The sequence below is a fragment of the Microcaecilia unicolor genome, chromosome 7, assembly GCF_901765095.1.
Source record: "Microcaecilia unicolor chromosome 7, aMicUni1.1, whole genome shotgun sequence".
NCBI classification, from domain to species: domain Eukaryota; kingdom Metazoa; phylum Chordata; class Amphibia; order Gymnophiona; family Siphonopidae; genus Microcaecilia; species Microcaecilia unicolor.
In genome coordinates this window covers 192,889,811-192,913,223 of record NC_044037.1, presented here as the reverse complement: position 1 = coordinate 192,913,223, position 23,413 = coordinate 192,889,811, and the positions used below count along the sequence as shown (strand labels likewise).

General features: G+C 40.8%; 1 protein-coding gene across 1 annotated transcript in view; it reads left to right on the top strand.

Annotated features, from left to right (window-relative positions):
- The window catches only part of CPS1 (carbamoyl-phosphate synthase 1), a 205,760-nt gene that overhangs the window by 148,591 nt on the left and 33,756 nt on the right, over window positions 1-23,413 (top strand). The window contains exons 30-33 of the mRNA XM_030209032.1: window positions 8,380-8,457; window positions 12,162-12,269; window positions 15,360-15,449; window positions 23,159-23,329. Coding sequence (XP_030064892.1) covers window positions 8,380-8,457; window positions 12,162-12,269; window positions 15,360-15,449; window positions 23,159-23,329 — 447 coding nt within the window. The remainder of the gene's footprint in view (window positions 1-8,379; window positions 8,458-12,161; window positions 12,270-15,359; window positions 15,450-23,158; window positions 23,330-23,413) is intronic.

Here is a 23,413-nt window from a genome sequence, read left to right as displayed (position 1 = left end):
TCATCTGTAGCACCTAAAGATTGGAAGGAAGTCAATGTGACGCCGATTTTTAAAAAGGGTTCAGGGGTTATCTTGGAAATTACAGACCAGTGAGCCTGACTTCAGTGCCAGGGAAAATAGTGGAAACTATTATAAAGTATAAAATTACAGAACACATAGACAAACATGGTTTAATGGGACAGAGTCAACACGGGTTCAGCCAAGGGAAGTCTTGCCTCACCAATTTGCTTTGTTGCTTTGAAGGCGTAAATAAACATGTGGATAAAGGTGAGCCGGTTAATGTAGTGTATCTAGATTGTCAGAGGTGATTAAATTTGCAGATGACACAAAACTATTCAAAGTTGTAAAAATGCATGCGGATTGTGAAAATTGCAGGAAGACCTTAGGAAACTGGAAGACTGGGCATCCATATGTCAGATGAAATTAAATATGGACAAATGCAAAGTGTTGCACATTGGGAAGAATAATCTGAATCATAGTTACCTGATGCTGGGATCCACTTTAGGAGTCAGCACTCAAGAAAAGTTCTAGACGTCATGTCGACAATATGCTGAAATCTTCTGCCCAGTGTGTAGCGGCAGACAAAAATGCCAGCAGGGTGCTAGGAATTATTAGGAAAGGGATGCAAAATAAGTCCAAGAATATTATAATCGATCTGTATCGCTCCATGGTGCGACTTCACCTTGAGTATTGCTTTTAATTCTGGTCGCCATGTCTCAAAAAAGATATAGCAGAATTAGAAAAGGTTCAAAGAAGAGCGACCACAATGATAAAGTAGATGGAACTCTTCCCATATGAGGAAAGGCTAAAGAGGTTAGGGCTGTTCAGCTTGGAAAAGAGATGGCTGAGGGGAGATATAATTGAGGTCTATAAAATTGTGAGTGATGTAGAACAGGTAAAAGTGAATCAATTTTTCAGTCTTTCAAAAAGTACAAAGACTAGGGGATACTCAATGAAATTACATGGAAATACTTTTAAAACAAATAGGAGGAAATATTTTTTTATGCAAAGAATAGTTAAGCTCTGGAACTCGCCGCTGGAGGATATGGTAATCGCAGTTAGATTATCAGGGTTTAAAAAATGTTTGGACAAGTTCCTGTAGGAAAAGTCCATAGTCTGTTATTGAGATAGACAAGGGGGAAGCCATTGCTTGCCCCGGGATTAGTAGCATGGAATGTTGCTACTATTTGGGTTACTGCCAGGTACTTGTGACCAGGCTTGGCCACTGTTGGAAACAGGATACTGGGCTAGATGGACCATTGGTCTGACCCAGTATGGCTATTCTTATGTTCTTATATTATGTTAACGCCAAGTGAGTTTTACATTGTTGTTGTTGGTTTGTTTGGGGGTTTTTTTTTTGGGGGGGGGGGGGTTGAAAAACTGCAAACCAAGAAAAAATTATGATGAGTAAATGGTAAAAAATGGTTCATTCATCCATTGATGTTTCTAATTGTTATACGCTAGGCTGTCACTCCTACTGTTTAATATATATATGAGTTCATTGAGAGTTTTCCCTGGGTAGAAGAAATATCTACAGTTTTTCATATGCAGATACTATTTTTGTTCTTATCCCAGTTTTCAAGGTTCTCTGCAGTGTTTTGCATAATGCAAAAACAAGCTATTGAATTGGCGGACTGTTGGGCACAAGGTCATCTTCTGAAACTTAACAAATTAAAAATTAAAATACTTTGGTTTAGTTATACATCAAGGGCATCAAACATTATATTAAGATCAGGAGAGTCTATTACAATAGAAAAATCAGCTAAAGGTTTGGGTATGTTACTTGACTCTCAGTTGTCTTTTGAACTCCAAGGGAATAATTTAGTTCAGAAGATATATTTATAGATTGAGACAGTTTAGATCTATACGTTCTTTTTTCTCAGTCAGCTCACTTCAGATTATTATTTCAGACTATTATTCGTTCATAGCTTGACCATTGTAATTCTCTTTGGGGTACTTTTACAAAGGCGGGTAAGGGCCTACTCGTGTCCAGCACATGCCAAATCGGCATTACCGCCCAACTGTTGCGTGCCCCCGGCAGTAATTCTGAATTTGATGCATGCTGAAAACATGCAGTAGCAAATATTTTCTATTTCTACCGTGGAGCACCTACCAGGCAGTAAACGGCAGTTGGTATGTGCTGCATGCTTACTGCATGGGTAGCGCATGAGACCTTACTGCTAGGTCAATGGGTAGCGGTAAGATCTCAGACCGAAAATGGACATGCACTGGTTTTCAATTTTAGCGCACGTCCATTTTCCGGCTCCTTAAAAAAGGCCCTTTTCCTTAGATGCAGTAAAAATTGGCCTAGCACACGCCCAAAAGATGCGCTTGCACTACCGCAGGCCACTTTTTACCATGGCTTAGTAAAAACACCCCTTTATTTGAATGTTTCCTCTAAACTGTTTCAGAAACTTTGGCTATTACAGAATATGATGGCTAAATTATTTTTGGAATTCAGAGGTACAATGGAGTGGCACCATTACTACATTGGTTGCCAACACAAGCCTAGACTGAATTTAAAACAGCTTGTGTACTTTTCAAGATTTTACATAGACTTTATTCAGATAGTCAATCGGGTCTTGTCTCTTATCCTATAAAGAGAAGTTCTTTTTGTTTTATGTCTATACTGACTTGAAGTTGTTCTTCAGTTAAACATATTTGCTTTAAAAGATTACGTCAGAGTTCCTTTTTATTCCAGGCAAATAAGATCTGGAACGGCCTACCTTGTTCCTTAAGAATACTGCCTTCTTATTATAACTTTTCAAAAATATTTTCTATGATAGATTATGATTGAATGTATATGTTTAAATGATGTAATTTGAGCCTAAACTGTGTTGCTTTTTTTATGTTAGCTGTCTCGAACCCTAGAAGATTTGGCCAGTTATAAATCTGAAAAGAATAGAATAGGTTTCATTGGCAGACTTTGAAAGTATAGATAAATCATGTTTCTTTTACCGATACTGGGATTTTAGGAAGCTGCTTCATAAAAATGTGTAATGGCTCTTGTTGTTTGAAAAGTACTCAGGACATAGCCAACATTCATAGTAGCTAATTTTCAAAGAGTTAACCATCCATTTTGTTTTCCTTTGAAAACTGAGGTACGAAATACTGTAAATGTGGTTAAAACTCCCATGTACTTTGCACCTCCCAGTTGAGTGGCCAGCCGTAAAGGGCCAAATAAGCAGGTGTACTCTGGAAAATCATGTGTACATACATGGTTTTCCTCTTCTGATCTAAATACCTGAAGAGCATTTCTATGACTTGGTGCCTAATGATAGGCTGCAAGGGTCTGCATATGTTATAAACACGTCAGAGGGGACAGTAATTGGCAGTTACATGCATCAGTTGATAGGCAGTATTCTATAATGTACATGCTAAAGTCTCTTAGGGGTGAATTCTATATATGGTGCCAAAAAAAAATCAGTACCGAAAATTCTGTTCTATAAGATGTGCTTAAAGTTAGGTGTGGTTTATAGCATAGTGTTACACCCAGGAATCATGCCTAACTTTAGGTGTGGCCATTTGCACCAACTGAAACGTGGTGCAAATGTATACACCTAAATTAGGCACATATCCCCACTTATTCTATAACAACACACGTAAATGCTAGGAATGCCCCCATTCCTCCCCTGACCCTCCCATTTCCATGCCCCCTTTTTTAACTCATGCATAAAATTTAGGTGCAGATCCCGCACCTAAATTTACTCACATAAATTCCAATTAAATCTAATTAGTGGCAATAATTGTTCAGCCAATTATTGAAACTAATTAGCTCATTATTCGATTAAATTGCGCAAATTGGGTACACGCCCAAATTTGTGCACACAATTTTTAGCAACTTTTATAGAATTAGGGGGTTAGTGCATAACTGCAAGGAAACACCTACACGGGTGGAGCACGGTGAAGCCATAGGTGTGTTGCCACTTATAGAATACTATCAGTTGCACGCATCAACTTAACACCAGTCATTGACCTGTAACTAAGTGGGCATGCCTACGTGTTGGCATGTCAATGTGTCTTTGCACTTGTATTCTATAACTGTTTAGGAGCTTCCTGAAGCCATTATAGAATTAGGGGGAAATTCTATAGATGGCGCCTTAAAAATCAGCGCTGTAAAACCACATGGTTAGCGCGATTCTATAAACTATGCCTAAATTAGGCGTAGTTTACAGAATACGCTCATATACTGTTCTTGCGCCTAAAATTACAGTGCACCCATTTAGACCACTTAAAATCAGACCTAAATACCTGTGCCTAAGTTAGGCGCAGATTGGGTTTATTCCATAATAGTGTGCATAGTTTTTTGAAATGCCCACAATCTGTCCATTCCACGTCTGTCACGTTTTCAAATCTGGAACTGGGTTGTGAGCCCTTGGGCCACTGCCGAGGAGTGGCAGTGGCAGGCAAAACCACCCCACACCAGGGGCAAGGCAGGACTCTGACAACAGTTAGGCTTCACCTGTACCTGGCCACTTTCCACCACTTTCCACCAGGAGTTAAGCTCCCAGCTTCAGGTGGCCGACAGGACTTTGCAGGGCAGGGCAGGAGCTGGATAACAGCTAGGCAGCACAGGGACTGAGTGTCAGAGGGGAAAGGAAGGAACATGGGCAGCAAGGCAGAAAACTGGGCTAGACAATACAACACAAGGCAGGGACAGGACAAGCTAGGGGACAGAAACTGGAAGCTGCAAGCAGCCACTGAAACAGGGAACAAAACACTGACTAACAAGACACAGAACTAAAAGCTGCAGAGCAGCCAGCAGGATACAAACACACAAGGACTAAACATCAAACTACCACTCAGAGACAAGCAAACAAACAACAATCTAATCTAACTATACACAGACTAACAAGAACAGACAAGAATCAAGGCAGGAAAAAACTAGAACTGGAAACAGCTGAAGTGCACCAGCACCCCAACATACCAGGGCCTTAGACGCAATGCAAAGGCAAGAAGACATGTTCCAAGATGGCTGATAAGCCCAGAAGCAGTTGGAACTCAGCTGCTGCAATCATCAGGCAGCTACGGGTGCTGTGCAGGCTCAAACGGCACAAGCAAACCCGGCAGCCTGGAAGATCCGGACCGGAGTGGGCTGAAATCTGGAACGGGTGACGGTCCTCAGCAGCCACCGGTTCTGGCCACCAGAGGGCGAGATGAACACAGACGTAACAACGTCCATGGCCACAACCCCTTTCCGACTGTGCACATTAGAATTTACGTGCACTGCATTATAGAATACGCCTAGAAAGTTGTGCACATAAATTCTAATTAAAGTCAATTAGTGCTGCTAATTGGATGTTAAGTACCAATTATCAGTGCTAATTGGCTTGTTAATAAATTGTTATGCTCTCAATTTGGCTACGTAGCACGTACAACTTAAGGTGCCATATATAGAATTTGGGGGTTAGTTTAAGCATGCCTCATTGTGACACCTATATCTTGACTCCAAGTTACAGAATTGCCCTGTTACTTTTTAACCCAGCTAAAATCGCACACTCTGGGTAGAGGAGTGCAATTATCAGATAAGACAATTTATCTGTGTAAATTGCTTTGAGCGTTTTTATCTCATGTTATGTTAGACTGCAAGATCTCTGAAGCAGGGGCTCATTTTACCTGTGCACAAGCAGTTGTAAAACACCCTGGTTTACAGCGCTGTGCATATGCTCTAGTAATAACATCATAATTTGTATCGATGCTAAATCTACAGTGAACTCACTGTTATACAGTATATGATCCCTGCTTCAAAGATCTTACGGTTTATATTATAGTTGTCCTCCAGCTGTAGCTGGGTAGAGTGGGGTACACAAAGAGAAAAAGTGACTCTCAGAAGGCCAGTGGCAATCCTAGTGTTAAAATATATGAGGCGGCTTTCTCTTTACCTGTGGATTTTTCCCATTCCCTTCCTTTCATTTCTAAACAGTTCCTCTTCCAGAACAGTAGGAGGCCTGATAAATCTGGCACACTGCCCCATGTTAGACACTCCCCGAGTTATATTTATTACACCAGTGGGCCATCCATCTATGATGCTCATTAACCCACTCAGCTGCCTTGATAGCTGTAACTTTTATTTCATCTTATTTTATTTCCTGATCATGCCACTTTGCCTTTGTCAGCAGCTTACATTTCATACAGAGATGTTGCCGTGCTATCGATTTCCCCTACTTCATTCTTAAATGAATACAACTGTAAAGTTTTGCAGTGACTCACTGATCCCCCACCTTCTTGGCTGTTTTTTTTTTTTCCTGGCTCAAACAGTGTTCTGTGCTTTATATTTACTCAGCGGATACATCGATCTGCCGGGCTTGAAATACAGAAGATGAAAGTTGCTATAGTTCCTTTTAAACTCTTTCAAAAACTTACTTGGGGGCTGGTCTTTTCACGGGGAAGAGTTTGATTGTGAGGAGAATGCAGTATGGAGAAAAGCGAAGCTCTAGGAATTTCAAAGCAGATATACAGGATGCTGCAAAAGCCTCTTAATAAATGATAGGGGCCTGGGCATGTCATTCAGTAGGGCTCCTTTCAGAAGAGGGATTCTGCTTTCTGCCAAAAAGCTCTTAGTGAACAGGATCCTATTTCAGATTTCTCTTATATCTGATATTATTCTTTAATGGTATTCCGGTGGCCTGGGGAGCGTTTGTAGGAATGTACGCAGAGAAGCGTGAGTGAAGACCTGCATACAAAAGCTTGATAGATGAGAAGTGTCAAAGTAAACAATTTTAGCCTCCCAATTGATATTTTATTCTTTACTGCAAAAATCTGTTTGGTGTAGGGTAGGGCGATCAGTTTGCTTCCAGTGTTGTGCTTATGAATGCATATATAATAGGTGTATATTTTTGGAGGAAATAAATATATTTACAAAGTATCATAAATGAGGTGAAGACAGAAGACAGTGATCCCTTTATGTACCTATAGCTATATATTTTAATGACTTGCATAGCCAAAAACATTTCTGCTCATTTCCAAATATTAGGGCATTTTTTTCATTTTCATTTGACTTATTTGTTTTTCTAAGCATGTATAATAATATGCACAATTCACTGTAAATGTATAATTTATCAGTACATGCATGTACAAATAATTTGCACGCACTTTACATTTTTTAGGGGTCCAAGCAAAGTGAATGCACACAAACACCCCCCCCCCCACTCACCTACCTATCTATCTATTTGCAGCTATTACACTATCTATCTATCTATCTATCTATCTATCTATCTATCTATCTATCTATCCATCCATATCTTGTGTTGTTTCAGGCAAGCCTTATCACTGTTATGCTACCTCACTCCCAGAATGATCCGCATACAGTTTAAATCCAACACTGTAAGCATACAACATCATCAAAATGTTACAGCTCTTTTGCTGCCCTAACTTTATTGGCACCACAATATCACAAGTAGTGATATTTGGATATCTGGCCCTGAATTTAGAGAAAATGCTGACCGCCACTTCTCAATATTGCTTTATATCCACTGAAGATTACACTATTCTAGCTCATGGGTCTAAAGAAGTGACTCACAATGAATAGTAAAGTACCCATGTTGAATGTTCTGCCTTTTATATCATACAAGTCACTAACATCTTTAATTGAGGGAAGATCTGTGGCCAGTTTGTCTAGTTAAGGAAAGATTTTAATTTTATGTTGTCCCACTCCTGAAAATGCAATGACTTATTAGTGAGTGTAGGAGGCTTCCAATGTACAATCTCTAAAATAAAAGTTCACAGCATACTGGTCAACATATACTTGTAAGTGATTGATAAGTACAGCATCATCATGAATCAAAAGTAGTTTGTTGATGTTTAATAGAATTTGAAGTCAATTATGAACTTCAGTCAAAATTTTCTCAGAAAATTTGAGCAGGTTTAAATTAGGCCAGAAGGACACACCAACACTGAACTTAGCAAGGATTTGTTATTATTTGTGAGTGAGTCCCAAAGATAAGAGCAACGGGTACTTTTGAATTAGAAGAGGCTATAGTCAAGGAAATAGGTTATGGAAAGCACTGGGAGGAGAAGTGGAATGTGCAAACCAGTTTAAGCTGAATTTTAGCCAAAGAGATTTCAGTCTGATTCAAATGTGAGAAAATCTTTAGGTATTAGCACAATCCAATGAGGAAATCAGTTGGACCAAGGAAACCCAAAGCGGGTTCTGCGTATGTTTCCCTATGGCAGATTTCTGTGAATTTTCCTAGAAGCTGGCTTATCTCTTTATGAAAGGTTTGCAAATTAATTTGACAAATCCACAACTTTTGCTTGGATTTCTCAAAATGGTTTCTATATAACAGAGAAATGTCACTGAATAATCTACTGAAAGTTTTGAATTTCCCATTGTTCAATGTATTTGATTCATTTTGTGATCCGTTTTTTTTTTAATGACAGGAACACCCAGTGGTCATCACCAGATTCATTCAGGGTGCTCGGGAAGTTGAAATGGATGCTGTTGCCAAGGAAGGAAGAGTATGGAGAGCTTTAATTACATTTTAAAATTTTCATATAGATTTGTGTTAATTTTGCATTCTTCACCATTATTATCCTTGAATTATTCGGAACTCTTAACCTTTATGTACATTCACGATGGTTTAATACAGTAATACACATACCTATATATGGTGACTAAAGTTGTGCATGCAATATGGCAGTGCGGCCAAACTGCATGTGCAACTTAATTGCTTAACAAACCAATTGACATTGATAATTGATCAATAACAAGCAATTATCAGCGCTAATTGGCACTGATTAGAATTTACGCGTGCAACTTTCTAAGCCTATTCTGTAAAGTGGTGTGTGTAAATGAATATGCATGGATCTCAAAAGGGGGCATGGTCAGGTCATGGATATTCCTAGAAACTATGCGCATTGTTATGGAATGCACCCGATCCATGCCTAAAGTTAGGCATGGGCATTTACACCAGGTTTGCATTGGATCCAGGCACTATAGGCTAGATTCTGTAGAAGGCATCTGAAAATTCTGCATGGAAAAAAATATACCTAGGCGTATTCTGTGAAGTACACCTAAATTTTATAGACTAGGCTTAAATTTCCGTGCAGTACATAGAATAACACTGAGCATCTCTCCATGAGATCAAATGTAGTTGTGGTCATTTAGGCCATGTTTTACTTGGCATAAATCCAAATGTCTAAATTAGGTGCAGAGCAGATTATTCTATAACAACGTGCATAGATTTTAGAAATGCCCATGGTCATGCCCCCTTTTCAACTATGCAATTTAGAATTTAGGTGCACCATGTTACAGAATACACTTAGCAAGTTGTGCGGGTAAATCTTAATTAATGCCAATTAGAGCTGATAATTGCTTGTTAACATCCAATTAACAGTGCTGATTAGCTAGTTAACCAATTACGTTATGTGCATTGTTATAGAATATGTTTCGATTTCTGCTTGGAAATGAAGGTACCATATATAGAATCCCAAGGTATGCGTGTTCTATAAACCACGCGTCATGTTACAGAATAGAGCTAAGCGTGGGTTTTTTCCCATGCTGATTTTTTCAGCTCAATATATAGAATCTAGTCCATTGTGGGTAATTCTATAACATAGTGTATGTAAGGAGCCTATTCTGTAAAAGAAAGTAGGTGCCTACTTTCCTTTAATGAATACCTGCGTAACTGGGTATATATGTGCCTAACATTTAGGCATGAGCACTTACACCAGCCATAGAGCTGGTATAAATGTTAGCACCTAAGTGCCACAGGAATACATGTATCTTACAGTATTTTGTAAGTTACATGCGTAAGTGGGAGCCCTGCCTATATCCTACCCATTCTCCACCTAGTTAAGCGGGTATTTGTAGAACAGCACTTACATAAGAACATAAGTGTTTATTTTTATTTATTTATTGGGATTTATTAGCCGCCTTTATGAAGAGATTCACCCAAGGCAGAATACAGCAGGTACAGTTTAACAGAAAACTTACAATTTTGTGAACAGCATAAGAATAGTAAAATAGCCAGGAATAAATATAAATACAATAAATGAGGTAAACTTGAAAACAGTAAATTGAAACCTAATAATATAACTACCATGAAACAGTATCAAAAATAAAAAACAAAAAAAACAAAAAGGCACACAACTGCTTACAAAACAGTATATAAAAAACAACAAAACAGTGGAATCAAAAGCATTTATTGGAACAATACCCAATGTGGCCACGTTTCGCCCTCAGGCTGCGTCAGGGGTACAAACGATCAAAAGTGTATATAAATATCATATACACTAATAGTGGGATGAGAACCGTTATTCCAAAAATCTAGTTCCACTTATCTGCTACTTCCAACTGAACTGATATGCATTAACGTTCATGCTTTGTTGTTTTTTATATACAGTATCAAAAATATACATTTTTTTGTTACATTTGTACCCTGTGCTTTCCCACTCATGGCAGGCTCAATGTGGCTTACATGGGGCAATGGAGAGTTAAGTGACTTTCCCAGAGTCACAAGGAGCTGCCTGTGCCTGAAGTGGGAATTGAACTCAGTTCCTCAGGACCAAAGCCCACCACCCTAACCACTAGGCCACTCCTCATTTAGCAGCACTGGAAATCAAATATCAGTGCTTTTTTTGTACCGGTACGTGCCGGTACGGCATACCGGCACCTTTTTTGTGCGGTCCGGCTCACCTGCCTGCTCCCTTCCGTTCATGTACCCGGCCATGCTCCCTGCATTGCAAAACTTTTGTTTACCTGAAGTTGCGGCGAACCGGCAGTGAAAGCAGCAAACAGGCAGGCGGAAAGGAAATTACATCAGAGGAGGGTGGGATGTGCTGAGAGGGAAGTGAGCAACAAAGAGGCGAGCCTGCCTGCCTGCCTGCTGCTTTTACTGTCGAAGGGAGGGGGAGGATAGGGGGCAAATGAGAATCGCTGGACATGGATGGGAGGGGAGGACAGGGGAGAGAGGAGAATCATTCTGGGATGGGATGGAATGGGAGGGGAGGGGAGGGCAGGGGAGAGAGGAGAGAGGAGAATTGCTGGACATGGATGGGAGGAGAAGGCAGGGAAGAGAGAATTGCTGGACATGGATAGGAGAGGAGGGCAAGGGAGAGAAGAGAATCGATGGATATGGATGGGATGGGAGGGGAGGGCAGGAGAGAGAGGAGAATCGCTGGACATGGATGGGAGGGGAGGGCAGGGAAGAGAGGAGAATCGCTGGACATGGATGGGAGGGCAGGGAAGAGAGAATTGCTAGACATGGATGGGTGGGGAGGGCAGGGGAGAGAGGAGAATCGCTGGACATGGATGGGAGGGGAGGGCAGGGGAGAGAGGAGACATGCTGGACATGGATGAGAGAAGAGACATACTGGACACGGATGGGAGGGGAGGTCAGCGAAGAGAGATTCACTGGACATGGATGGAAGGGGAGGGCAAGAGAGAGAGGAGAATTATTGGACATGGATGAGAGGGAAGGGAAGGGGAGAGAGGAGAATCGCTGGACATGGATGGCAGGGGAGGACATTGGATAGAGGAGAATCGCTGGACATGGGAGGGGAGGACAGGGGAGAGAGGAGACATGCTGGACATAGATGGAGGGGAGGGAAGACAGGAAAGAGATGCACATGGATGGAGGGGAGGGAATACAGGAAGGAGCTGCACATGACTAATGTGAACCCTCAATCTGACTCCTAGATTTTATTGCTTAAGATGTCTGAGATTCCCTCCTCTCCTTGTCTCCCACCTCCCCCCCCCCCCCCCCCCCCCACACATATACCAGGAGCGTTAAATGCAACCTGTACATCATCCTTAACCCTGGTCAGTCCAGAAAGCAAAGGCCAGGCCCAGGAATGGAAACCAGGTCTTCCAGATGGCAATGCTGGGTTGGCTGTATTGTACAGATTTTTTTTTTAACTTAAATATTCATGTTCTTTTTTTTACATCCATTTAACATTTCATATGGAAAAAGTAAGGTCTGGATCAGATCCCCTATAGTCTTTCTTCAGCTGTTTGCTTTATCACCTTTCTGTGTTTCTGCTATCCCACTGGGCCTATTAATTGCTCAACAACCTGCAGAGAGTTTATTTTCTTTCTCTCTGGTCTTTCTCCTGTGACAAGCATCTGTTCTGCAGGTTTATCCTGTGCTTCCCCTTGGCACAGTGGTGTAGAGAGTGGCATGTCATGCTGAGAAACTGATGAGGGATCTCTTTTCTCACAGGTAATTTGCCATGCAATCTCTGAACATGTGGAGGATGCGGGTGTTCATTCTGGGGATGCCACCTTGATGCTGCCAACACAGACCATCAGTCAAGGAGCACTGGAAAAGGTTAGTGTTTCATGTTTGTGTTACCAAAGATAATACAAATCAAATCTCATTTAACAGAGCTACCAAGTACATTTGAAAGCCCTTTTCAAACTGGTTATAAATGTTAGATAGTGTCCTTTGTGGATCCCTACTAACAGAGTGAGTCTCTATAGAAGGAAAATACCAAGTAGAGTAGTTAAGAAGAATGGGTAGCATTGTTATAACATCCTCTCAGGGAAAGCTGCTGTGGTATTTTTCCTTATTCTAAAAGAGCTACAGCCCCCTAATAACTATGGGGGCAATTCTATAACAATTCATCTTTATTTAGGTACCTACTCTATAAAGGAAAGTAGATGCCTAACAACTAAAATACGAGCCTATAGATGCAAGAACTCAGATCAGCTGTAGAGCTAGTTTAAGTGTTCATAACTAAATGCCGCAAGTATGTAACAAAATATTCTATAAGTTGCATGCATGTGAGCCCTGCCCACCCTCCATCCAGACTCTGCCCATGTGTGCATCCTCTTGTCAAATATGCACTATATAAAATGGCCTACACTCAGTAAATGGTGCTCAGAAATCAGCACTCAATGCTATTCTGTAATGCGCACTGACAGATGAGCACTTATAGAATAGCACTGCTTGCTGATTTTGGCATCCAAATTTGGATGACAGGACTTATGCCTTCTGAAACCAGGTGTAATTCCCTGCGCCAAATTTGGACACACATTCTCGGTATTCTGTAACACTGAGGGGCCCTTTTAGTATGCCACGTAAGTGCCTACGCACGCCCAACACACGTCAATTTAGAGTTACCGCGTGGCCCTTGTGGTAATTTCATTTTTCCTGCACGTCTGCTACGTGCGCGGGAAAATAGTTTTGTATTTTCTGGCGCACGGCAAAATCCGGGCAATAATCATCATTCTACGCGCATAGATGATTACCACATGGTTCACGCGTGACACCTTACCGCTAAGTCAATGACTGGCGATAAGGTCTCAGACCCAAAATGGACGCATGACAATTTAAATTTTGCCGCACGTCCATTTTCGGCAAAAATAAAAAAAGGCCTTTTTCACAGGCGTGCTGAAAAATTGATCTGTGTACGCCGAAAACATGCACCTACACTAGTGCAACCCATTTTTCAGTGCACCTTACTAAAAGGACCCCTCAGTGCAAATTTTCGGAATGTCTCTGTGTCCATGCACCTCCCATGGCCACACCCCGTTTTGGACTGCTTGCTATGGGATTTGGGTGTACATTGTTATAGAATGGTGTGTAGCATGATGTTTGTGCAAATTCAGATTGGTGCCAATTAGCACCCAATTATTGGTACTAATTTGCTTGTTAGCAAATTTAGTTAGGTGTACATCTTGGATTTGTGCCATGTATAGAATTCGGGGGTATATGTGCATATTTGCAGAATATAGATAAACTTTAATAATATGGCAGTGCGTGACTCCCAACACCAGTACTAATCAGAAAACTGAGATCAAATAGACCAGAATCCAAATTATTATTCACTATAGTCACTTGAGAATCCTACATAGACCTCTGCGGTGCAACTCGAAGCCGTAAAACTTTTGTGTTTCAAGAATTATACACTAGAGTCGTAATCAGTCTGGCTGTCTTTTCATTGATATCTATCTGGTTTGTTTCAATAAAGTCAAAGACTTAACAATACGTGTTAATAAATGTTCAAATTATAAACCTAGCTTTGTTGGCTCAGGGGCAGGCAGTCTGACATGGCACATGTTTCGTTTAAAGCTGTCTGAAGGACATACCCCCTAAAAAACAAAATGTGAAAAAAAAATTCAGTCTCTTCAGATGTCTGACTGCCTGCCCCTGAGCCGACAAAGCTAAGTTTATAACCTGAACATTTATTAACACGTATTGTTATGTCTTTGACTTTATTGAAACAAACAGATAAATATCAATGAAGAGACACCCAGACTGATTACGAATCTAGTGTATAATTCTTGAAGCACAAAAGGTTTACGGCTTTGAGTTGCACCTCCGAGGTCTATGTAGGATTCTCAAGTGACTATAGTGAATAATAATTTGGACTCTGGCCTATTTGATCTCAGTTTTCTGTTCACAGAATACATACATATATGCTGGTATTCTAGTCATTTATCTGTGTATTTGCCATGTAAATCTTAGCACTGTAGTTAACTGAATTGCCCTCTATGTGGATTGTTTTTAGTTGAAGGTGGAGGGATCAAGACCTTGCTCCCCTCACTCTTGTACAGAAACAAAATGAGGTCTCACCCAGGGACTAATGGAGATATTTCCCCAGTTTTATGATTTTTGGTATTACGGAACAGAAGCTTTTATCCCATCCCTTCCTTCCTGAGGTGGAAGAAGGAGAAGAGACCAGGGCCAGTATTAGATGTGCTGGGTCCAGGGCAGAAATTTGAGGGGAGGCCCCAAGCCTGCCAGAAGGCTATATCTTTAGCTAAAAGCAGGCTTGGCGCCGCCTATAACATAGATACTCATGGCAATTGCCCTGTTTGCTCCCACTAATGTCTGCTCTGAAAAAGGTATGAAGAGATGTCCCTACCTGAGAAGCCCACTGAGACCAAGCATAAGAGGAAAAGAGATTACAGAATGTGAGGGATGAGATGAAGATATATGGCTACTATTAGTAGTGTGCTCAGAGGAGAAGTTTGGAGAGGCATCAAAAAAGGTGCTGTCATACTGAGGAATGAGATCAGGAGATGTATAAGAAGAATCTGGAGGAACCAGCAAAATAGCTCAAGTCTGAAACAGAGGAATTGCATTGGAAGTAGGAGATTCCCTTTTTCCCATATCAAGAAACACATAGAGCGACTTACTAACCCCCTGGAACATTGTGACTCAGGGAACAGATAAATTAGGGATCATGGGCTCTGGTTGTTTAAAATTCTGCTAGTAAGAGTGGTTGTAATCAGAGTGTATACCCTGGTCAAACTGTGTTGTCCACATTTGAAACAGTAACGTTATCATGGAACACCCCTTGACACTCAGCCTGATTTATTGCTTCATTGACATCTGTCAGAAGAGTACAAATACACAGATGATAATGAACGCTAATGGTATGTCTTCTTTCTCTATGTTGCCTTGTTGCAGGTGAAAATTGCCACTAAGAAGATTGCAAATGCCTTTTCTATCTCTGGTCCTTTCAATGTTCAGTTCCTGGTCCGAGGAAATGATGTCCTGGTAAGCTTCTTGAATTCTGAATTCCAAAGGCACTGTTGGACTTCATTTGGTTACTACAGTAAATCATGCCCAACTTAATGGTTCAGTCCAGCTTGAACCTTGCGGAAATTCAATGTTAGGAAGAAGGGGGACTAAAGTTGCCTGGAATATTTCTTCTATCATAAATTATTTTAACCCATAATTCTATAATAAATGCAAGACATTGTGTTCGACAGAGAAACAATTAGATATACAGGGCATCACATCAGAAGAAGGGACTTACATGGTCTTGGAAACGTCATGCACGACAATTTTTTTGACACCTCCAGTTGTTGCCAGGACCAATATGTTGATTAGAATGCTGGGCTAAAAGAAGTTATAATGAGATGTCTTAATATTTTATAGTATCTTGTGATTAAAAAGGAAATGATAGTTGCTAGTACCTAGAGAAGCACATATATTTATTTCCACTTATGAATCATATATCCTACACATGCTCCAGTTTACAAGAGTATATAAAAACAATACAATAAAATCATCACAAGCTAATAACATATTAACCTATTCTCCCATATTAAATAACAGACTGAGCATTATTATTATTAAAAAATTTGTATTCCACTCTATTGTCAGAAGTTCTAGGTGGATTACATAATCACATGCACACTAGTAAAATCTCATATATATTACAAAACAATACAAACTCAATGCACGCATAAAATTTATCTTCATAAGGCATTATTCTAAATGCTCCAATTACACATATATCGCCTTACTATGCTCATAATCTAAAACAAACTAGGCTCCACTATAAGCCTCAATAAATAAGGGAAATGGGACTTGATATACTGCCTTTCTGAGGTTTTTGGAACTACATTCAAAGCGGATTACATATATTCAGGTACTTATTTTGTACCAGGGGCAATGAAGGGTTAAGTGACTTGCCCAGAGTCACAAGGAGCTGCAGTGGGAATCAAACTCAGTTTCCTAGGATCAAAGTCCATTGCACTGACCACTAGGCTACTCCTAACAAGGTTTTTATGTCTTTCCTGAATTCCATTAGATCCCATTATTGTCAATACCTTTTTGTATCCTTTATCTTTATTGAAATGTTTATATACTGCCAATAACAACAAAAACATCAAAACAAAACAGCTTTACAAATAAAACATTCATAAAAATATAAAAAACCCATCTAAACATTAGACATGCACAACTTGACCAACAAGTTGATACTAGTTGTCATTTTCACCAGTCAAATTTCTTAAATTTCCTAAGGCCTGGTTCACCCTGTAGCTCCCTTGGCAAACTATTCTGTCATACTGGTGCGACCACCAAGAAATGTCTCCTTTCCTCAGAGAACTTGCAAACTAATGGGGAAACTCTATAAATGAGTGCCTTCAGTCAGGTGCCCTGATGCTGCATGGGGTGCAACTATGCTGTAATGGCATCTATGCACTTAGATTCTGTTATAGAGTACTAGAATAATCCAGTATCAGCATACCTTAGGTATGGGCACCTGTAATTACACCAGCCATAGACCTGGCATAACTGTGGATGCCTAAATGCAGCAAGGGCACATGTAACTTACAAGTTAAGGCTCTTCAGCTTGGAAAAGAGACGGATGAGGGGCGATATGATTGAGGTCTACAAAATCCTGAGTGGTGTAGAACGAGTAGAAGTAAATCGATTTTTATTCTTTCAAAAAGTACAATGACTAGGAGACACTCAAGGAAGTTACATGGAAATACTTTTAAAACAAATAGGAGGAACTGTTGTTTTCACTCAACGAATAATTAAGATCTAGAACTCTTTGCCGGAGGATGTAGTAACAGCGGTTAGCGGATCTGAGTTTTTAAAAGGTTTGGACAAGTGCCTGGAGAAAAAGCCCATAATATCCTGCTAAGATAGACACAGGGAAAGCCACTGCTTGCCCCAGGATTAGTAGCATGGTATGTTGCTACTAATTGGGTCTCTGCCAGGTACTTGTGACCTGGATTGGCCACTGTTGGAAGTAGGATACTGGGCTAGATGGACCATTGGTCTGATCCAGTATGACTATTCTTATGTTCTTAAATGGCTTGACTGCCCATGTCAAGTCCATATTCTGCAACTTGTACATTCCCTTTGTACATTTACTCCATAGCACACCCTTACAGAATGGCACTTACGTGTGCAAGTTCTAATTCTACCTATATTAATACGAGCAAAGAGCGAAGTGGGCACCTCGTGCTAGAATTGCCCTTCTTGTTTGTTCCTGAGGCAATGGAGGGGGTAAGTGACTTGCTCAAGATCACAAGGAGCTGTGGTGTGCTTTGAACTGGGTTGTCCTGGTTCTTGGCCTGCTGATCTGTTAGGCTGCTCCGCTATAAAGAAAAAAGCACCTAATTAGAGCCAGTCATATGAAGAGACATAGGGAAGGGGACTTGATATACCACCTTTCTGTAGTTTTTACAACTACAGTCAAAGCAGTTTACGTGATACAGGTACTTATTTGTACCTGGGGCAATAAAGGGTTAAGTGACTTGCCCAGAGTCACAAAGCGCTGCAGTGGGAATTGAACCCCATTCCCTAGGATCAAGGTCTGCTGCACTAATCACTAGGCTACTCGTCTACTGGACAGACAATTATGTCTTTCTGAGATACTAGCACAAGTCCTTCAGAATGAAGTCGTTAACATTTATATCTGCTCATAAATGTTAGGGTATAAAGTGTGCACGCACTTTGTAAAATATCTGCATAAACTGTGTCTCTGCCCATGTTCCGCCAAAACTCCTTCGCCGAACGTGCGTGCTCTAAAGTCATGTACAAGTTCGGGCCTAATTGCACTGTGTGTTCTTTTATGCATAAGGAAATTTTATGAGAGACATTTTCTGCGCATATGGGAGGGAATTCAATAAAGGACACTGATAATTCAATGCTGAAAAACTTGAGCGCTAAGCGCTATTCTATAAAAGGAGTGCATCCTTTATAGAATAGCATTCAGCGCGGATCCTGCGCGTTACTTTTGGGCACCATACTTTTGCCTGCTAAAAGGAGGTGTAAATAGCAGCACCCAATTTATGCACATTACTGGTGAATTCTATAAGTCCACACGCAGTTTTTTGGAACACCCCTTTTTCAATATACATGATTGAAGTTAGACACCATACTTTATAGAATAACGTGCAACGAGATGCGTATGCAAATTTTTAAGACTGCCAATTAACATCAATAATTGGTTGTTAGCACCCAATTATTCATGCTTTCAAGCTCATTAGTCAATTTACTTGCTTGAAAGTTGAGTGCAGAAATTTGGGCACAATATATAGATTCTGGGATTATATAAACCATTTTCATGGGTAAAATGTTGATTTATGGCTCTTAAAAATTAAATCATGCCTAATAGTACATGCCATGCGTGTCATCTTGCACTTTCACAGTAGGAGTGCACAGGGACGGAGTTTGAGTGAAGCATGGGCGGAGTCACAAAGTACATTTATATTATATAAAATGACTGTACAGAGCAAATTTACGTCCAGTTCAGCTTTTGAAATCTAGCATGGGTGTTTACACCAGCTCTAGGACGGGTATAAATATCTGCACTCACAACGTAGGCACAAGTTATGCTACATATGCTAGTCTTTTATAAATAAAAGTATTCACTTTTCTTTACAAAAGTTGTGCTCGGAAGACAGACAGCATGTCAGCAGCAGCTTTCTGCACAATTGTTTATGCACACGTTTCAAGTAGTGCTGTAAACAGATTTATAGATCAATCTCAGGTATATAAAGTTAACTACAGAGTGTAGCATATCCGATGCATTCGATGACTGTTTTTCCTCTCAGACAGGAAACAGTGTGTGCCTTTTGTTTTCCTACTGTGCCACAATGTCCCCTCCTGCTGACGTTTCCTTTAACCATATATATCATCTCAAAGTAAGTGGCATTATCACAGTTGCATGTGGGATGACGCTGAGCATGAAATGCCTGGCTTGTGTGACTGCGTGCTGTCACACTGCCATTGAACGTCACTCACCTTTGTAAGCACTCTGATATGCTGATAGGAAAAGTGCTGAGCCTGCCTGTATGATGCAGTAATATCAGGGTACACTGAGCCTGTGAATCTGCTGCCTGGCAGTTGTTGTATCGGCGTGGGAGACGGATCGTAGCAAAAGAATCCCTGCTTTCTTGTTGAAGTGCTCTGACAGGTATTCTGAGTTTGCTGTCAGCCACTTGGACAGTCTCCAGTATGCTCTGTTTCCTTCTCTTTGTAGAGGGTGAAGTGAATGTGTTATATATACATGGTAATTCTATAAAATGGCACCTAGAGGTACGCACCATTTATGTACAACAAAGGCGCCCTTAATTTTTGCAAAACCTTCATGGCTACCAGTACAATACAGGTCTAAATTTAAAACTCTATGTCTGATCTTGAAGATCCTTAAAGGAAATGGCCCCAAGTACTTGAAGAACAGGATCACCCTCTAAACACCTCCAAGGACACTATGATCCTCCCAAAGAGTATCCCTCACCACACCCTCTCGAAAAGACATTACACAATGTGATACGCTCAAGCAAGTCTTCTCCGGAATAGCCCCCACACTCTGGAACACACTCCCTGAAGGCTCCGCTTAACACAAAACTATCTTTGCATCAGGAAGCAGGTGAAAGCTTGGCTATTCAACCAGGCATTTAATGGAAGAAGTAACTAACTGTTATTCTCACACACACAAATAAGGAGTGACACGAGCTGAACATACTGCAGCAGTACATGTTTATCCACTCCTACCCTAGCTGAGATAATATTTAACCATCTCTCTGACATCATGTGCAACTTTCTTTAAATTAGACCCCTTATTTTCTAACTCCTCTTACTCTCTTACTTATCTATATGTTCCATCTTTGCTTATATCCTACGTTGTCTATTAAAATGTTTTATTACATATTCTGTTGACATTGTAAGTAGAAGAATACTATGCCATACTTTGTATTATTTGAATATTTTTAATGCTGTAATTGTCTATTGCTTATGTTTGACTTATTCTTGCTGTACACTGCCTTGAGTGAATTCCTTCAAAAAGGCGGTAAATAAATCCTAATGCATAAGTAAATAAATAAATAAATAAATAAATAAAATAATTCACAGTTACGCACCTATGTACACTAGGCGTTATTCTATAAGGTAGTGCCTAAGTGCTACAGTACCTAACTATAAGGGGGGTGGCTTACACATGGGTAGGTCATGGGTTTGCCTTCCAGTTATGCATGTAGTTTATAGAATGCTATAAATTATACATGTCGCTTGGTGCACTTAGGTGTGCCAACTTATGACTACATCAGAGGGTGTACCTAAATATGGGCATGCCAATGCCCATATATATGCTAATATTCTATAACGGAATCTTGGCGCCAAGATGCCATTATAGAAATGGCACTACGAGCTAGATTCTATATATGGCACCAAAAAAATCAGCACTGAAAAATGCGCTATTCTATAAGCCATGCTTAAAGTTAGACATGGTATATAGAATAGCACTTACACCCAGGAATCGCACCTAACTTTAGGAGTGGCTATCAGGCTTATTTTTGAAAGGGAAGGACGCCCATCTTCAGACATAAATCGGGAGATGGGTGTCCTTCTCCCAAGGTTGCCCAAATTGGCATAATCGAAAGCCGATTTTTTGCGTCCTCAACTGCTTTCCGTCAAGGGGACGACCAAAGTTCACGGGTGCATACTGAAGGCGGGATGGGGGCGTGATTAAGAGATAGGCTTCCCTCACGAGCATTTGGTCGACTTTACTTGGTCCCTTTTTTTCACGACCAAGCCTCGAAAAGGTGCCCGAACTGATCAGATGACCACCGGAGGGAATCAGGGATGACTTCCACTTACTCCCCCAGTGGTCACCAACCCCCTCCCACCCTAAAAAAAAATTTTTAAAAATATTTTTTCCAGCCTCTATGCCAGCCTCAAATGTCATACCCAGCTCCATCACAGCAGTATGCAGGTCCCTGGAGCAGTTTTTAGTGGGTGCAGTGCACTTCAGGCAGGCGGACCAAGGCCCATCTCCCCCTCCCCCTCCCCCCACCTGTTACACTTATGGTGGTAAATGTGAGCCCTCCACAACCCACCCGAAACCCACTGTACCCACATGTAGGTGCCCCCCTTCATCCCTAAGTGCTATGGTAGTGTTCTACAGTTGTGGGGAGTGGGTTTTAGGGGGGGGATTTGGGGGGCTCAGCACCCAAGGTAAGGGAGCTATGCACCTGGGAGCTTTTTCTGAAGTCCACTGCAGTGCCGTCTAGGGTGCCTGGTTGGTGTCCTGGCATGTGAGGAGGACCAGTGCACTACGAATGCTGGCTCCTCCCATGACCAAAAGGCTTGGATTTGGTCATTTTTGAGATGGGCGTCCTCGGTTTCCATTATGGCCGAAAACCGGGGACGACCATCTCTAAGGTCGACCAACTCAACATTTAGGTCAACCATCTCTAAGGTCGACCTAAATGTTGATATTTGGGCGTCCCCGACCATATTATCGAAACGAAAGATGGACGTCCATCTTGTTTTGATAATACGGGTTTCCCCGCCCCTTCGCCGGAACGTCCTTAGAGATGGACGCCCTTAGAGATGGTCGTCCCTGTTCGATTATGCCCCTCCACTTGTACCAACTGAAACATGGTGCAAATGTACATGCCTAAAGTTTAAGAACACCCCCATTACATCCATGACCCGCTCATTTCTGTGCCCCCTTTTTCAGGTCATGCATATATTTTAGATGCAGATCCAATTAAATCTAATTAGTGCCAATAATTGTTTTTAAAATGCCAATTATTGCTGCTAATTAGCTCATTATTCAATTAAATTGCATGCACAAATTGGACACATGCAATTTTTGGTGACTTTTATAGAATTAGGGGGTTTGTGTATAGCCTTGTGGTGCCTAAAGTGAGGCACAAATTTATAGAATTGCCATGATAATTTTTAGTCTTATTTTCATAATACAGATTTTTCTCTAGTTTCTAGCATTCACCGAATAGGGTAGTTATGCAATTGTTGACAACTGTGATAATGGTTCTTATTAAACAAATCAGCTATTTCTAAAACACTACAAATTGCTCTTAGGTAGATAGTACATTTTGACTCTTGCTATCCCTCATTTACATTGGGGCTCAACTAATTAAAGAATAAGGGGTGCGTGTTTGCAATCTGGATTAAAAACATCTCGTGTTCCGATGGTCTGAAGCATTGTCAATGTGTTTTAACAAAGAGCTCACACAAGATTGTTGTATGTGGACATTAGTACACTCAATCCCCCCGACATTCTAAACTATTTAACTGGCCAGGAACAGCTCCTGTTTAAGCGCCAAACTGTGGATATTCAGTGGAAGATAATTCTCCCACTGAATATCCCGGTTAGTGATGTAGCTAGTTAGGCACGGATATTCAGCGCCAAGCTGCCTATGTTGACTGGTTAAAATAGGTTGCTTAAATAGCAGGCCTATCTTTGACCACTAAAAAGCGCTAAATATCGGCATAGCCAGTTTAACTTTCAGCGGCCAAAATAAAACCAGATATTCAATCCCGGACACCAGATATAGCCCAGCATTGAATATCCATATTTAATGCCGGTGGCAGACAGCAAACATGCTACACGCCGCCAGCTGAATATCAGGCCCAATATTTTTGAATCCATTTTTGTTAGTTGTTTGATGGAGACTTTTGTGATAATGGTAACTCATTGCTCCTCTTAGGTGATTGAATGTAACCTTCGAGCTTCACGATCCTTCCCTTTTGCATCTAAAACTCTGGGGGTGGACTTCATTGATGTGGCCACCAAAGTGATGATTGGAGAGAAGATAGATGAGACACAGCTCCCCACACTGGAAAGCCCCATTGTTCCTGCAGACTATGTGGGGATTAAGGTATGGAAGGGTCAAATGTAAAAATATTGCACTGAGCAGGAATAAGAAAGCAATACTCAGAAAGACAAGAATGGAAAATATTAT